The sequence below is a fragment of the Plecotus auritus genome (assembly GCF_963455305.1).
Source record: "Plecotus auritus genome assembly, chromosome: X".
NCBI classification, from domain to species: Eukaryota; Metazoa; Chordata; class Mammalia; order Chiroptera; family Vespertilionidae; genus Plecotus; species Plecotus auritus.
This window is the reverse complement of record NC_137784.1, coordinates 37,093,524-37,111,984: the sequence shown is the minus strand read 5'-3', so window position 1 is coordinate 37,111,984 and position 18,461 is coordinate 37,093,524. Positions and strand designations below refer to the sequence as shown.

Here is an 18,461-nt window from a genome sequence, read left to right as displayed (position 1 = left end):
CTTTCCCTGTTCCAGGCAGTATATTACAATTATGGTTAAGAGGGTGGCCTTTGGAGTTGGTTAGACTTGAGTTTTAGTCCTGACTCTGGAATTTACTAGCTATATGACTTTGGGGAAATTACTTATTTTCTTGAGTCTCAGTTTCCTCTGTAAAACTGATGTAATAACATTCACCCCTCAAGGTTGTTCTATGGATCACATAAATTGGAGAAGAAAAAAACCTGTGAACAGGGAAGAGTTAGGAAGCTACTACAGTTATTGAACGGTGATAAAATCACTTGAATATAGAGGGAAACAAACTGAAGAGGAAAAGTAAAGAAGTAGGACACAGGTGACTGACTCCCTCTATCCATTCAATTTGTAAGTTCCTTAATTCTGTTCATTTGACATAATTTGGAAATTGAAATTACAGTCTGAGGTATATGGTCCCTCTCTGGACATTTTTGTTTGCACATTTCCCTAGAGCTATAAATAGCCTTTTGCTCTCTCTTTCTGCTTACCATTTCAACATCTCCTACAACATAAGATCCAAACACCCTTTCCTCAGTCAGTTATTAAGCAAACAATACAAAACAAAACAAAAACTCATTTACTTTCTTATACCGTACTTTCTTTTTTTTGGTTTTCAATTTCTTCCTCCATTCTTGAGTTTGCCAGTCAGTCTTGCTGAGTATTCTCACAGAAGCAGGATCCCCTATCTTAACAAAAAGCAAAGCTTACAAAGAAACCCAATCCTGCCTTTTCTGGGCTTAGGGAAACCTGAAACTTTTTAAAACCTTATGTGTCATAGCTCAGTCTTTCAGTGCCCAATTCCTGCTGCTATCCAACATCAGAACAATCAGTACATAATTAATAGGAGTCTTAAAATGTACAAGGTTCTGAGCATGGGCTTTCTTACTAGTGTCTGGATTCAACATACAGCTTCCTCTTTCAAGGAATATCTGTCTTCTTATTTGCATACATTTATGAGCAGAAAGTTATATGCAGAACGTTCAGTCTTCACAGGAAAAGGTCCTTCATTCTAGTCTAATTTAATAAAAGCTCTTTTTTTTCTGTTTCTTCTATTCCTCTTCTCGGGGAGGCAATCGTCAAAAAGTAATGTTTCAACAGATCTCGCGGTGCTATTCGAGATTCCCTATTTAAAAAAAAAAATAGAAATGATGCAAACAAGTCTGTGCCTTCCGGGATTTGGGGCAGGGACTGCAGAGCTCCCAGCATAGTGAAAGCAGCCAAGGGAGGAGGCGGGGTTCTGGCGAGATCAACCTTCCCCATTCCCCCACCCTTCTCTTCCAACCTCTGCTCGGTCCCTAGCTCAATTCCAGCTTTGCTGCATCTGCTCTCCAGCCATTTGCAGGACCCAAACAACCTCAACCGCAGTTCCCAGGATGGTGATCCGCGTGTATATTGCATCTTCCTCAGGCTCTACGGCGGTAAGAAGGGTGGGGAGCCCACCTTTTTTGTTTTTCTACACACCAGTCTTCTGCTGTGGAGAATCATTAAATTGTAGAAATTCTGGCAGCTTCTCTTTTGAAAGACATTCCCCGCCCCCTTCTTTCCTTTCTTCCATTTGTTGCATCGATTTGATTTTTCATGGAATTTAGCTTTGTTTGCCTTGTGACACGACATTAGGGCCACATTTCTTCTTTGAAGGAAAAAGAAAGCTACCGAGTTTTAGTAGATGAGAGTTGGTGCTAGAGAGTCTTTAAGGTTAGGTGAAGAAGGTAAAAATCATATACTGGTGAGTTTCAAAAGCAGGACATTTGGCATACGTGCTCTAGTTACTGAGGTACAGGGAAGAAGGGCACATCTGTAAAGGATGTAAAACATGCTCTAACTGATAATGACTGAGTGGAGGCTCACTGAGGTATTGTGTTTATTTTCAGAGAGTAATCAAAGAGTTATTTTGCTAGTATATAAGAGAGGGTGTTTAACTTAAGTCTAAAGATTGTTAGAACTAGGCAGAATGAGAAGGGAAGCTGGGAACAAGGAAACAAAGTTGTAGGTTTAAAAAAAATTAAAGATGAAGGATCTGTTTTTCCCCCTCCCATATTGTCCCTTATTTTGACTTTTGTTTTCTTTCAAAATATTTTACTTCTAATAGTTCCTAACTGCTTCAAATGCATTGAGAAATGGAAAGGGAACTAAGGAATAGCTTCTTATGCAGTGGAAGATTAAAGTTGCCGCTTCTTCAAATGATAGGACACCCCCCACCCCCATTCACATGCTCTTAATTTATAATCATTTTCAGCAGCTGTGGGTAGCAAAAGGATAAACAATTTTCAGTAGCTATGGGTAGCAAAAGGGTGAAAGCTTAGTGTATATCCATGATAAGTGAAAATGTCTCTGTTTACAACTCAAGAGAAAAGCCAACAGAGCAGATGTGTAGATTCAGATGCAAGATGTAGGAACCCCCTCCCTCTTCTGAGCTTCAGAGCAGCAGCTTTTCCATGTTTTAGTTTTTTAGTTTTAGTTTTGTTTATTTACCCCCTAAGAGATTTTGGAGTAGAACTGAAGATTGTGTGAAATCACAAGAACCTTGACTGAACCTTTAACTTTGTCTTTTTGGCCACCATGTGTGGGTTGCTTAGACAGTTTTGAAATAGAATACTTAACCTTATATTTTTTCAGCAAAGTTAGGGTGAACAAAAGAAAATGTTTTATATTGCCTTTGAACCTTATGAGCTTCTTGCCTTATTATTTTCAATGTATATTAATTTTTATATTTCAAAGTAATATTTGAGTTGTTCAGAGTCTCAAGTACAATACAATGATTGTAAAATTTTAAAGACCTTTAGTTAAACCTTTACTTAGATTGAACAGATCAAGAACTTAGTTTCACTTTGGGTGATAGGCAGTTTCAATAATGGTATTTATTCTTCCCTGGAAGCAGAGTTAAGAAGAAACTCCTTTCAGAATTCCTGTTCATTAAGAGCAATTGTACCTCTCTCTTTGTTTAGATAAGTTTCTAAGAGCCTGAAAAATGACTGCTCTCTCCTCTTATGTCCATTTTTAGCCTCCACTGTTGAAGTCTATGCAAGTAACTATTTATGCTACTTGTATTTTATTTTCTTATGGATAATTAGAGATTTGTCTATTGTTGCAGCAATACTTCTGATGCATCTGTTATCAACGTCCTACTGCATATTGCCAAAATAAATCCTTGTTTTATTATAATCTTATAGTACTTTCAAATAATACTAAAACAGTATAAATTGAGTGTACTTCAGGAAGAGATACTTTATACATAAACGGGGACGCTTCAGTTTATAATACTAAGGGTTTTCCTTAAAGACTGATGCAATGTTGTTTTAAGATACAATTTAGAAATTTTGCAGCAAACATCATAATGGGAACTCAACAATTGCACAAAGGTATTCCTATTAAGTGACTAAGTGTAGTTCTCTGAAGAACATTTAAAATATAGCTATTGGTTTTGTATTGGTAATCTCTGAGGGTTTTCTGATTCCTAATTGTTGTCATAAAAATAACCAATATTAGATGTTTTATCAGGCAGCGTAGGATCTATTAGAATTGCATGACATATTAACATTCTTTCTTTTTCTCAAGTTGCCCTTTACCTCAAAGCCTACCTCATAGCCTGATTTTTAAAAAAGTTTTCAAACTAGTACTCAATTCTGTCCCAATATAGAAGAGTAAGACTTGCTTTTCAAGAGTTTAGAAATGAAAGCAAATATGTTGGTTCTTGCAATGGATTTCTATAATAACGATAGTAGAAACACTTAAGTGTGTCAGATACTATCTCATTTTTTTCTTGACAACTGTGGTCCTATGAATTAGATACTATGATTATCATATTTTTAAGATAAGGAAATACAGGTTCAGATAGGTTAAATAGCTTTCCCAAGGTCACACAACTAGTAAGTCACAGAGCTTGAATCACATACAAGTTATTTGAATCCAAATAATGTGTTTAAACAACAAGATATATACCTTCCAAGTGGTGCTTGACAGCTAGGAGGAATGAGGAGATAAATGTCAACATGAGGTGAGAGGTATGGAAAGGAGTAAGTCTTGTAAGTGTAACAACTGCCTGGGCATATACATATAGGGGAATAGGAAAAAAAGGGGGCTGGTGTGAAGGAGGGATAGTATATCTAAAGGTGAATGCCAGTAAGTGGAATAAATGACTATTCATTCAAGATCAGGGAGATTGTGAAGACATCCACATTTGGAACTGATTTTTTTAGGTCAAGGTATGAAATTCAGGTCTTATTACTATTCCATTTTATGGAAACCATTTAGAAGGAATGCAGCTCCCAAACTGTCAGTCTATAGGAAGTGATTTCTGCATGTTCAGAACTATTCATGCATATCTTGATCCACTATAACAGTAATATATAGTATGATTTTCTTGAGATTGTAATACCCTGTAAATTTACTTGTAATGGAAAAGGAATAGTAAGCATAGAGCTTATATAGCTTACTAAATTTCAATGGCTTTTAACAAAAATCAACATTGGCCTATGGTCAGAATTACTAGAGTGATAATAGGTTGGTTTAAACTGCTTTAGAAATTTTCTTTCTATACTTCTTTCCCTTAGATCCGTGGTTGGCAAACAGTGGCTCGTGAGCCACATGCGGCTCTTTGGCCCCTTGAGTGTGGCTCTTCCACAAATTTCCACGGCCTGGGCGAGTCTATTTTGAAGAAGTGGCATTAGAAGAAGTTTAAGTTTAAAAAATTTGGCTCTCAAAAGAAATTTCAATCGTTGTACTGTTGATATTTGGCTCTGTTGACTAATCAGTTTGCCGACCACTGTCTTAGATCTATAATGATCTCCATTTTGTGGCCTCTATGCATTCGAGGTATGATTTATGTAGAAATTTTGAAGTTGTGGTAGATAGATGATTTCTGTGAGTTTTATTTATGGAATAACTTTTGTAAAATGATCCCTTTTATGACAGCTAAAGCATAAACTACTTGGTTGTCCATATAGCAAATGAAATATGCATACATTTTCTCTATGGCAGTATTCATTGTACATGTTATAAAAACAAGTGAGTAAAATGAACACTCATGATAGCCAGTGCATGAATCACTAGTCACAGTATTTTCTTCATTCAGATAATAAGGATATAGAACAACAAACCAGTTCTTCATCTATATAATTCTCAATTAATTGCATCTTAGGTGATAACTTTGTTGCCTCTCTGTCTCTGTATTTATAAATCAAACATTAATTTGATGTATGCAGTGATCTTTGTATAGCTTCCAAGGTTTGATTGAATTCTCTTTAAAGCTATTTATAAACTACTTAAAGGAGCAAAATCAGAAACTGCTCATCAGATGACTGGACATGGATTTTGGGTGTATTTAACAGTGAAACTGGGCAGTTTTTACGTGGCAAATGTAGGAACTCAAGATCAGTGCCTTTAGCTGGGTGCCCTCTATTTGATGACTGACTTCCTAAATTTCACAGCAATGATGGAATATTTGGAATAATTTGATCCAACTTAAAACGGCTTGGGAAACACAGTTATCAATGATGATGATCCATGAGTATTTAAAAAGGTACTTAAGCCCAGCCAGTGTGGCACAGTGGTTGAGCATCAACCCATGAACCAAGAAATTCCTGGTTCAGTTCCTGGTCAGGGCACATACCCTGGTTGCAGGCTCCATCCCCAGTAGGGGGCATGTAGGAGGCAGCTAATTGATGATTCTCTCTCATCATTTATGTTTCTTTATCTCTCTCCTTCTCCCTTTCTCTCTCTCTAAGATCAATAAAAACACACACATATATATTTAAAAGATACTTAAAAGTCAAATAGTTATAGATAAGAATATATTATAGAATTTAGTAAAAGATTCATAATCTGGCAGGAGAGAAGAATAGGAAGAATAAAATGCATTTATCTCTAGCTCAAAGACTAGTTACACTATTGAGGAAGCGTTTTGATCAATAAACCTTAAAGCCAGTCCTTCCCCTGGGCTAGCCTCAAAAACATAATAAAATAAATTGAAGCCCCACACACAATCAGGTCAAATGTTCAAATTCTTTGTAGTTAATCTTTAAATTATTTTCTAAAATATATACTGTGCAATTAAACATATATCTTTTACAGGAATGTTTTCTGACTTAACTGAATTGTAAGTGGTGAATGTTATATTTCATTACTTACTGATAAAGATAAACAGATTGAGAATCTATTGGTGACTATCTGACCATTTGTTTTCTTTCATATCTATTTTGCAGTCCACCAGGAGGCCTTTTAAACATGATACTTAATTACTTCTCAATCCAGACCAAGATTAAACAACTGTACATTAAGAGAGAAGGGAAAACTCATTTATGTTGAACGGTTTTTAGTAATATGAGAGACAAAGCTAACTTTTTACATTCGGCCAGTAGTTAAGAATTCCAAGCAAAGGAATTATTTTCTAGCCCAGTCTCTCACATTTAGGTTTTATTAGTTGGTTCAAAGTGCTATAGATTGCCAGAATTGAGGCAAAACTTAAAAATAGTTTTAAAATATAATGACAATTTCAAAGGTTGTATATTTAAAACTATTTAGTGTCAGTGCCGCTAGATTTTTTATGTTTCATTACCCTTTCATTAACATGATTAATAAAGATTTGACTCTAGTGATAGTAAAGACTAATATTTATTTATGCATCATATGTGTCAGGCATTGTGCCTTGTGCTTTACATACATTATCTCAATTAATTTTATCCTTGAAATAACATTGTGAGTTAAGTGCTGTTATTAGATCCATGTCCTGTGATCAGAGGGTGTATCTTTAAGACCAAGAAACATAAGGTACATTGCTTAAGATCAAAGAGCTGCAAATGGCAGAACTGGCATAAGAACCCACTCCTAAATACTGTGTTGTTTACACATCCACTTAGTGTATAGGTATTGAACAGAGATATATCAATAGTACATTAAAATCTTATAATATGATTAGGAATCTGTAATTGCCATTTAAGATGGGATGATTTCTGAAAAGAAAGAAAAAGGCTGGAGGATGCCTACCTAACAACCAAACAAATGTGTCTGTATCCATAATCTGCATGAGAGTTAGGTGGGAGTGGGGGAGGTAGGGAGGTTAGTGATGCCATTCTCATGTGCAATTTGTTTATTTATTTATTTTCTTCACGGGAGGATATGTTTTTATTGATTTCAGGGAGAGAGGAAGGGGGGAAAAATAGAGAGAGAGAGAGAGAAAAACATCAATGTGAGAGAGAAACATTGATCAGTTGCCTTTTGTACGTGCTCTAACGGGATCAAATCTGCAACCTAGGTATGTGCCCTGACTGGGAATTGAACCTTTTGGTGTATGGGACAATGCTCCAAGCAACTGAGCCACCTAACCAAGGGCACATTTTAAAGTAACATTTGTGCTACATATTGAACTTTTATGTATTAATTTCTCTCCCTGAAAATTGTCTTTGTGTGGCTATAGACCAACATAATAAAAAGGTGGCTTAAAATATTTTATTGAATTTATTGGGGTGACATGGGTTAACAAAATCATGCAGGTTTTGGGTGCACAATTCTACAATGCATCATATGTTCATTGCGTTGTGTGTCCAACACCCCAAGTCAAGTCTCTGTACATCAACATTTATCCCCCCCTCTACGCTCTTCCCCCTCCCCTGTGCCCCATCCCTGCAATCACCACACTGTTGTCTTCGCCCATTACTTTTCTGTCTTTTTTTTTTCTTTTTTTGCTCAATCCCTCCACCCCGCCAGCCCCAGCTCCACCCCAGCTGTCAGCCTGCTCTGTCTATGAGTCTGTCTTCTATTTTACTTGTCAGTTCATTTTGTTTAGTAGATTCCACATGAGTGAAATCATATGATACTTGTCTTTCTCTGACTGGCTTATTTCATTTAGCATAATGATCTCCAGGTTCATCCCTGCTATTGCAAAGGGTAAGATTTCCTTCTTTTTTTACAGCTAAGTAGTATCCCACTGTGTAAATGTACCTCTACTTTTTTATCCACTCACCTATTGATGGACACTGGGCCTGCTTCCAAATCTTGGTTATTGTAAATAATGCTGCAATGAACATAGGGGCTATATGTTCTTTCAAATTAGTGTTTCAGGTTTCTTTGGATAAATTAACAGAAGTGGGATTGCAGGTTCACATACTGAACTTTTTTTTGATAATCCTCACCTGAGGATATTTTTCCTGTTGATTTTGAGAGAGAGTGGAAGGGAAGGAGAGAGGAGGAGAGAGAGAGAGAAACATCGATGTGAGAGAGACACATGAATTGGTTGCTTCCACATGGTCCCTGACTGGGGCTAGGGATCAAACTTGCAACCCAGGTACATGCCCTTGAGCAGCAATTGAACCTGAAATCCTTTGGTGCATGGGCTGACACTCTAACCACTGAATGACACTGGCCAGGGCAAGGCAGTTCTATTTAAAATTTTTAAAAATTTATCTTTACTGTTGGAAGTATTACAGATGTCCCATTTGTTTATTTTTCCCATTGACCAATGCAAGCTTGCACCCCCACCTCCCAAGCCTTCAACACACTATTGTCTGTGTCCATGGGCTATGCATATATGCATATAAGTTCCCCAGTTAATCACTCCCCACCAACCCCCAACCTCCACCTTCCCTTTGAAATTCACCAGTCTGTTCCATGCTTCTATGTCTCTGGATCTATTTTGTTCATCAGTTTATTTTGTTCATTAGGTTCCACATATGAGTGAGATCATGTGATACTTAACTGTCTCTGACTGGCTTATTTTGCTTAGCATAATGCTCTCCAGGTCCATCCATACTATTGAAAATGGGAAAAGTTCCTTCCTTTTTACAGCCATATATTATTCCATTTTGAAAAGATGTACAACAGATTTTTTATCCACTCATCTGCTGATGGGCATGTGGGCTGCTTCCAAATCTTAGCTATTGTAAATTTAACTACTATGAACACAGGAGTGCATATATTCTTTCTGACTGGTATTTTGGGATTCTTAAGATATATTCTTAGAAATGGGATCATTGGGCCAAATGGGAGTTTCATTTTTAATCTTTTGAGGAAATGCCATAATGTTTTCCACAGTGGCTGCACCAGTCTACATTCCCACCAGCAGTGTACTAGTGTTCTATTTTTCTACACATCCTCACCAACACTTGTGGTTTGTTGATGATAGCCATTCTGAGAGGTGTGAGGTGATACCTCATTGTCATTTTAATTTGCATCTCTCAGATAATTAGTGACTTTGAGCATTTTTTCATATGTCTCTTGGCCTTCTATATGTCCACTTTGGAGAAGTGTCTATTTAGGTCCTTTGCCCATTTTAAATTGGATTGTTTGTCTTCCTTTTGTTAGGTTGTATGAATTCCTTATATAGTTTGAAAATTAACCTCTTATCAGATATATCATTGACAAATATGTTCACTTGTGCAGCTGGCTCCCTTTTAATTTTGTTGATGGTTTCTTTTGCTATGCAGAAGATTTTTATTTTGTTGTAGTTTCAGTTGTTATTTTCTCCTAAATTTCCTATGCCCTAGGAGATGTATTGGTAAACATATTGCTATGAGAGAGGTTGAGAGAGGTGTGAGATTTTGCTGCCTATGGTTTCTTATTCTATTTTTATAATTTCACGCCTTACATTTAAGTCTTTTATCCATTTGAGTTTATCCTCCTGTATGGTGTAAGTTGGTGGTCTAGCTAGTTTCATTTTTTTTGCATCCACCTGCCCAATTTTCCCAACACCATTTAATGAAGAGACTGTCTTGACTCGGTTGTATGCTCTTGCCTCTTTTGTCAAATACTAATTGAGCATAATGGCTTAGATCTATTTCTGGAGTCTCTGTTCTGTTCCATTGATCTATATGTCTGTTTTTTGCCAGTACCAGGCTGTTTTGAGTACAGTGGCTTTGCAGTATAACTTGACATCTGGTATTCTGATCCCTCCAACTTTGTTCTTTTTTCTCAAGGTTGCTGCAGCATTTGGGGTATTTTTTGGTTCCATATAAATTTTTGGAGTGTTTGTTCTAAATCTGTGAAATACACCATTGGTGTTTTAATAGGGATTGCATTGAATCTATAGATTGCTTTGGGTAGTATGGACATTTTAATGATGTTGATTCTACCAATCCATGAACACGGTATATTCTTCCACTTGTTTATATCTTCCTCTATCTCTTTTTTCAATGTCCTGTAGTTTTCCGAGTATAGGTCTTTTACCTCCTTGGTTAAGTTTATTCCTAAGTATCTTAATTTTTTGTTGCAATGATAAATGGGATTGGATTTTTTTAGTTTCTCTTTCTGAGAGTTCATTATTTGTATATACAAATGCCACAGATTTCTGGGTATTAATTTTTTATCCTGATAAGTTGCTAAATTCATTTATTAAACCTAGTAGTTTTTTTTTTGTGTGTGTGGAGTCTTTAGGGTTTTCTATGTATAATATCATGTCATCTGCAAATAATGAGGATTTTACTTCCGCCTTTCCAATTTGGATGCCTTTCATGTTTTCTTCTTGTCTCATCACTGTGGCTGGGACTTCCAATACTATGTTGAATAAGACTGATGAAAGTGGGCATTCCTGTCTTGTTCCTGTTCTTAGGGGAAATGGTTTTAGTTTTTACCCTTTGAGTATGATTTTGGCTGTAGGTTTGTCATATATGGCCTTTATCATGTTGAGGTATACACCCTCTATTCCCATTTCACTGAGAGTTTTTATAAAAAAATGGCGTTAGAGTTTGTTGAATGCTTTTCTGTATCAATTGATATGATTATGTGATTTTTGTCTTCCAATTTGTTTATGTGATGTATCACATTTATTGATTTGGCATTACTATACCAACCTTGCATCCCTGGAGTAAATCCCACTTGGCCATGGTGTATGATCTTTCTAATGTATTGTTGGATCCGACTTGCTAATATTTTATTGAGGATTCTAGCATCTATGTTCATCAGGAACATTGGGCTGTAATTCTCTTTCTTTGTAGTGTATTTATGTGGTTTTGGAATTAGGATAATGCTGGTCTCAAAAAAAAAAAAGAGCTTGGAAGTATTCTTTCCTCTTTTGAATACTTTGAGGAGGATAGGTATTAGTTCTTCTTTGAATGTTTGGTGAAACTCCCCTGTGAAGCCATCCAGAGCAGGGCTTTTGTTTGCTGGGAGTTATTTTATTTTTATTTTTATTACTGCTTTAATATCATCAGTAGTTATCAGCCTATTCACCTTTTCCAATTCTTCCTGATTCAGTTTTAGAAGATTTTATTTTTCTAAGAATATGTCCATTTCGTCCATGTTGTCCAGTTTGTTGGATTTTTTTATGATCCTTTGTATTTCTGTGGTGTCAGTTATTACTTCACCTCTTTCATTTCTGATTTTGTTTTTTTGGGTCCTCTCTATTTGTTTCTTGATGAGTCTGGCTAAAGATTCATCAATCTTATTTATCTTTTCAAAGAAGCAGCTCTTGGTTTTATTGATCTTTTTATTTTTCTCTCTATATTATTTATTTCTGTTCTGATTATTTCCTTCCTTCTACTTACTCTGTGCTGTTCTTGTTGTTCTATTTCTAATTCTTTAAGTTGTAGAGTTAGCTAACTTATTAGTTTTTCTTTTTCTTTCTTTTTTTTTCTTAGGTGGGCCTGTAAAGCTGTAAACTTCCTACTCTGGACTGCTTTCACTGTTTCTCATAGATTTTGGATTGTTGTGTTTTAATTTTCATTTTTTTTACCAGGATGTTTTTTATTTCTTCTTTTATTTATTTGGTAACCCATTCATTATTTAATAGCATGCTGTTTAGCCTTTTTGTGTTTGATTGTTTTTGAGTGTTTTTATTATAGTTGATTTATAATTTCATGGCATTGTGATCCAAGAAGATGCTTGATATGATTTCAGTCTTGAACTTGAAGAGAAGTAATTGATGTGTTAACATGTGGTCTATCTTTGAAAATATCTCACGTACACTTGAGAAGAATGTATATTCTATAGCCTTGGGATAAAATGTTCTAAAACTGTCAATTCCATCTGATCTAGTGTGTCATTTAGATTTGCAGTTTCCATGTTGATTTTTTGTCTAGAAGATATATCCATTGATGTCAGTGAGGTGTTTAAATCCCCTTCTATGACTGTAGTGCTGTTGATCTCTCCCTTAAAATTCTCCAGAAGTTACTTTACATATTTGGGAGCTTCTCTATTGGCTGTATATATGCTTACCAGAGTTATATCCTCTTGTTGTATGGATCCCTTTAGTATTATGAAGTAGCCTTTATTATTTCTTATTATAGCTTTCACTTCAAAATCTATTTTGTCAGATATGAGTATTTTCACCCCAGCTTTTTTCAAATTTCCATTTGCCTGGGAAATATTTTCTATCCATTCATTTTCATTCTGTGTGAGACCTTTGTTCTGTGGTGGGTCTCTTGTAGAAATCATATATATGGGTCATGTTTTCTTATCTATTCAGTTATCATATGTCTTTTGATTGGAGCATTTAAGCAATTTACATTTAAGGTTATTATTTATAGGTACTTATTTGTTTCCTTTCTTATTCTTTATACCCATGTTCCCTTTCTCTCTATTTCTTCTTACAACAGTCCCTTTAGCATTTCTTGCAGTGCTGATTTGGTGGTAATAAACTCTTAGCCTTTTTTTTTGTCTGTGAAGTTCTTTAATTCACCTTCAATTTTGAGTGATATCATTGCTGGATAGAGTAGTCTTGAATTCAGTCCCTTGGTTTTCATAACTTTGTATAGTTCATGCCACTCCTTTTTGGCCTGAAGTGTTTATGTTGAGAAATCAGGTGACAGTCTAATGGGAGCTCCCTTGTAGGTAACTTTCTGTATCTCTCTTGCTTCCTTTAAGATTCTTTCTTTGTCCCTAATGTTTGCCATTTTAATTATTATGTGCTTTGGTTTGGGTCTTTTGGAGTTCATCTTGATAGGGATTCTGTGTTTTCTGAACTTTTGTGACTTTTTCCTTCACCAGGTTAGGGAATTTTTCTGCCATTATTTGTTTAAACAGGTTCTCTATTCCTTTCTCAGATTCTTCTCCTTCTGGTACCTCTATGATGCAAATGTTAAGTTTCATGTTATCTCAAAGCTTCCTTAGCCTCTCCTGCTTTTTATTTATTTTTTCATTTGCTGCTCTGAATGGGTGTGTTTTTTTTTTCTACTTTGTCTTTTAGTTTATTGATTTGGTCCTCAGCTTCTACTAGTTTACTGTTGAATCCTTCCAGCATGTTTTTTATTTCAGGTATGTCATTAAGCATTTTCAATTCATTCTTACTTATTTTTCAACCTATCTTTTCATGTTGGTGTAGTTCTCATTAAGTCCCTTATAATACTCATTAAGTTATTTGCAGTTCTCACTGAATTTTTTGAGTAACCTTATTACAGTTACTGTGAATTTATTTGACAAATTGCTTGCCTCCATTTGATTTAGTTCCTTTCCTGGTGATTCCTCCTTTTTTGTCATTTGGAGTTTATTTCTTTGTCTGTCCCTTTGATTTCTTTTCTATGTATTAGATCAAACTGCTATGCCTCCCAGACTTTGTGGGTTGGTCTTATGTAATAGGTGTTTTATAGGACCCAGTGGTGCATTCTCTTACATGACCTGAAATTGATGCTCTAGGAAAGCCTCTTGTTTGTGTTATTCAGGTTCTCCTCTTGTAGTTGGTTCTTGAATGTTATTGCCCCTTTCGTGGATGGAGTATCCTCTCAGGCTGGCTGACTATGTGACTCACCTCTGACCATGTCATGCGAGTGGTTGTGGATGTGCTGATGGAACAGAACAAAATAAATCACAACAAAACATGAAACAAAAGGAACAAAACAAAAACACACACAAGACCCCTACAATACCAATAGAAGCAACCATCAGAGAAGATAGAATTAGGAAAGAGAAAATAAAGTGAAAATGATAGAAATAAATAAATAAGTAAATATGAGAAAACAAAACAAACCAACCAAAAAAGCAAAAACAAAAATATAACAGGAAGGGGGGGGGAATAGGTCCAGAACTGATAAAGAAACAAAAGAATAAAAAATTAAGGGAATAGAGGAAAGAAAATTTCTTAAAATAAAGGAGGAAGGAAAGAAAATAAAAGAAAAAATTTGAAAATGAGGAGAAAGCACATAGAGCTAAAATAAGAAAAGGATAAAATATGAGAAAGCAGGAGAAAAAGAAAAGAGAAAGAAAAGAAAAAATGATTAGTTGAAAAAGAAAGAAAAAAGGAAAACATTGAATAGGAAAAGATACAAGGAAAATTAGATATATGAACAGAACAATAGAGACTAGAATAATCCTATATAATAAAAGGCTAATATGCAAATTGACTAAATGGTGGAATGACCAGTCACTATGATGCACACTGACCACCAGGGGGCAGATGCTCAACACAGGAGCTTCCCCCTGGTGGTCAGTGCGCTCACACAGGGGGAGCGCTGCTCAGCCAGAAGCCAGGGTTACTGCTGGTGAGCACAGCAGCAGTGGTGAGAGCCTCTCTCGCCTCTGCGATAGTGCTAAGGAGCAGTGAGCCAAGCGGTAAGGAGCAACAAGCAGGTGGGCGGTAAGGAGCGAGGGGTCCCAGACACCCCCCGAGGGGTCCCGGACTGCGAGAGGGCACAGGCCCAGCTGAGGGATCCCCCACCTCCAGTGCACGAATTTCGTGCACTGGGCCTCTAGTAACAAATAAAAAAAAAAACAAATAGATAGCCCTAACTGGTTTGGTTCAGTGTATAGAGCGTCAGCCTGCGGACTGAAGGGTCCCAGGTTCTATTCAGGTCAAAGGCATGTACCTGTACCCAGTACGTCATGTGCAGGAGGCAGCTGATAGATGTTTCTCTCTCATTGATGTTTCTAACACTCTATCCCTCTCCTTTCCTCTCTGTAAAAAAAAAAAAAATCAATAAAATATATTTTAAAAACACAAAACAAAACAAAACAAAAAACCCAGATAGATAAAGAAGATAAATTAAAAAAGGAAAAAAAAATAAAGGAAAGAGGAACAAATAAAAAAAGAGAAGAAAAGAAAAGAGAGAAAAAAAGTGAAATTACTTTTGGTTTAGCAGACTTTAGTGCCTCATGGGAGCTCCATTTGGATCCTGCTCTTCGGATGACTGAGGCTGACTATTCTGTCTGCCAATTCTGGGCTTCCTGTGAGGTACGTAGCTGCTCACCACTGTCAGAAATTGTCCTTTTGCTTTCAGCAACCAGCTTGAAGCTCCAAGTGATGCAGTGTTTGTGTCTGTCTCCCTAAGACTTGTCTACAAGTAGGAGGGGCCAATCTGCCCTCTAAAGTAGGTTTGTTAGTTGTATGGGGCCCAGGTCTGGTCAGCAAACTTCCCCTGATTCCCTGGGCTGGGCCTCTGCCCACCTTGGCCTGCTAGGCAGCTGTCAAGTTTAATCTGTCAAAAGTCTGTTTCTGAAAGGGCTTTAGGGAGGGGAGGTGCTGTTCAGCTTTCAGGGAATGTGGTGGGTGTGCTTCCCTCTCCTAGATCTACTACTCTGCAAGTGGCCCAAAATATCACTCTGCCCTTAGCTGGGCAGAGATCCTAGTATGGCAGTCCAGTAAGACTGGCTGGAAACATGAAGTTTTTCTCTGCTTTCCCATATGGGGATAGTAGCAGTCAGGTTCCCAGGATAGTGGGGCATATGGCCCCTTCTCCAGTTCCACATGGGGATAGTAGCAGTCAGGTTCCCAGAATAGTGGGGCATATGGCCCCTTCCCCAGTCCAGTCACTGAAGCTTTGTGAGACTATTCAAACCTGTAAGCTTGACACTTGCTATTGTTTCCTCTGAAAAGGTCCAAATGCAGGCTGTGGCATACAAGACTCCTGAGGGTGGGGCGGGCTGTATCACCTCAGGCTGGGTTTTTTTCTTTTCTGCCTTGTGGCTACTGAGAGTGGTTAGCTCCTCTGGGGAAAAATGGCCGCTTCAGTTTGGGGGAGGGGCGGTATGACCAAATGCAGGACTTCTTATTTTCAATATATTGAGGTAACTCCATTCTGCTCTCCACAGTGGCTGTACCAATCTGCATTCCCACCAACAGTGCTAGAAACCATAAAATCCTAGAAGAAAATGTAGGCAGTAAAGGTGGCTTTTTATGATTCTGTAAATATTCTAAATTTATCAGGAAGGCACTGCTACTTTAGTCTTTGAGTTCTGTCCCTTTAGCTTAGTTCTTTCTTGAAATGAGACCCTATCAAAGAGTTGAAATGAAGGCAAACATTTTTGCTTAAGTGATTTCCAACAGTGTCAAGATGAGGATAACTTCACCTTTTTAAACATCAGAGAATATTCATCTCAGTTAACAATTCTAACATAAGAAAATTTTGTCTGTTTTACAACTACCACTCAGCAAATTATTTCATCAAAGTACAGTATTTTTTCAACGTTAAAATTGTAACAGTAAATATATATTTAATAGTAGCAATGTAGAAACAGAAACTGTTCTATCCAGTGTGATATTTGAAAATTAATTTAGAAGGAAGATGAGCATAATTATTTAATAGGTTAAAATATGGTACCTCATCGCCCTTTAATTTCTCATGCAAGTAATTTGTAAGCTTTAGTTGTTAATAAGAACTATCATTCATTGTACAGTTAAAATGTACCAGGTATAGTGCTAAGAACTTTACATGTATTATATCATTTAATTCTTGTGGCAACTCAATGAATTCAGTACTCTTATTATGCCCTTTTTGAAGAAGAGGAAATAGGCTCAAAGAGTTAGCAAAGCACCCCTGGTCTATCTGATTCTGGAGTCCATGATCCTGACTACTTATTGATACATATTAATTACTCACTTGAATATGATTCTGGAACTGATTTAAAAGTCATTGCAAAATTGCTTTTCTGATGAACTTGGAAAATTATAAAAAGTACATCTTAGTTAATTGGTCTGTTACATCAGAAACTAAAACATAATTTGTCTTATGTATCAACTAAATATTTTGAACTCAAAAGAGGCAGTGGTTTGGGTAAAACTTTTTCAGTGAATTTCTACTTAAAAATGAGAGGTGTTAAAATTTAAATCTTCTGATCAATGTTGACAGGACAATCAGGGGAAGTGGTAGTGATATAGAGAATTAGCCAGGTGACAAGACAAACACCTGGTGAGTTTTAATGGGAATAAGTAGGAAATGTGACAAAATCCAGAATAAGGCCAATTCTATACTAGACTTGGAATTTATCTGATTTTTAAAAAGAAGTTGTTAAAAGGCAAATAAAAATATTGTGAGAAAAATGTGACTAAACATTTACTTATTCCCCAGTTACATTAAGACTTAGATTACGTTTTGAAGTTGAAATCAAAGAATGATTTTTGACTGGTGAGTGTATTACCTTAGAAATTGTATTATGATCAGGCTCTGCATAATAGGCTTAAGAAAGGAGTATACTAGTATATCACTTGGAATTGAGTCTGGCTCCACTAAAAAGTTGACTTTGAGAACTAAAACTGCACATCACAAGGCACCCTTTCACTTCCTAAATGTCAGAGACAGTTACAGTTTGGGAGATGTTCCACCAGCCACAGGGCATTATATGTACCTTCAAAAGTCAGTGACTACATTTATATTTTATGAAAAGTGATGTACCAGGTGATATTTTAAAACACAAAGCATCTAACAAAATCTTATATAAATAATTTATGTTTAGATGCCCAAGTTGATTTACTGTAAATCAACATCTAATTACTTTTTGGAAATCACTAATTTACAAAAATGGATTTGATTTTTTCACTGCAAAATGTGGTTGGACAGAGACATATTAGACTTGTACTTTTATCCTATCTAATAAAAGGGTAATATGCAAATTAACCATCACTTCGTCACAAAGATGGCGGCGCCCATAGCCACAAATGGTGGCACCCAGTCCCCTCAGCCTCACTGGAGTCCCCCAGTCCTAGGGGGGGCTGCTGCTGAGAGTGGGCAGTGTGAGCAGCCTGGTGTAATGCTTGCTTCGTTGCCACGGCAACGGAGGGCCTCTGGGCAGTGGGCTCGGAGTGGCCGGGTGGGACACTTGCTTCGTTGCCGCGGCAATGCCCTGGCTGTGGAGGGCCTCTGGGGGACAGGGGGGCCAGTCCACAGCCTCCGCAGCTGAGCGCAGGCCCTGAGAGGCGATGGTGGGCCCGCCTCCGATGGAAGCAACGTGGCTCCCTCCTGGCTCCTGTGGGCGCCAGCGGCTATTTTCTGTCTCCCATGGAAGCCACATGGCTCCCGTCGAAGCAGTGCAGCTCCCGGCAGCTCACTGCAGTTCCCATTGGCTCCCGCAGAAGCGGCGGGCAGCCTACTGTACGCAATATCACACTATGGGCTACTAGTGTTAATATATAAAACTAGGGAAACAGTGCATAAAACTATTAAAAACAGAAAGGTGATAATGGTACAACTAGATAACCATGTGCAACAGCTCATGTTAAGAGATTCTGGGGAAGAAAAACCCCAAAATCTGAACCTTTGGGTTATCAAAACTTGGATTGCTCCAACAATATAAGTAAAATTAGATAGATTATCTCTCAG

The 18,461-nt window shown here is 37.1% G+C and overlaps 1 protein-coding gene across 1 annotated transcript in view; it reads left to right on the top strand.

Moving 5' to 3' along the window:
- Nucleotides 1-1,174: 1,174 nt before the first annotated feature.
- Nucleotides 1,175-18,461, top strand: part of SH3BGRL (SH3 domain binding glutamate rich protein like) — a 145,876-nt gene continuing 128,589 nt past the window's right edge. Inside the window, exon 1 of the mRNA XM_080653501.1 lies at nt 1,175-1,430. Within this exon, the coding sequence (XP_080509627.1) occupies nt 1,386-1,430 (45 nt within the window). The 5' untranslated portion in view covers nt 1,175-1,385. The remainder of the gene's footprint in view (nt 1,431-18,461) is intronic.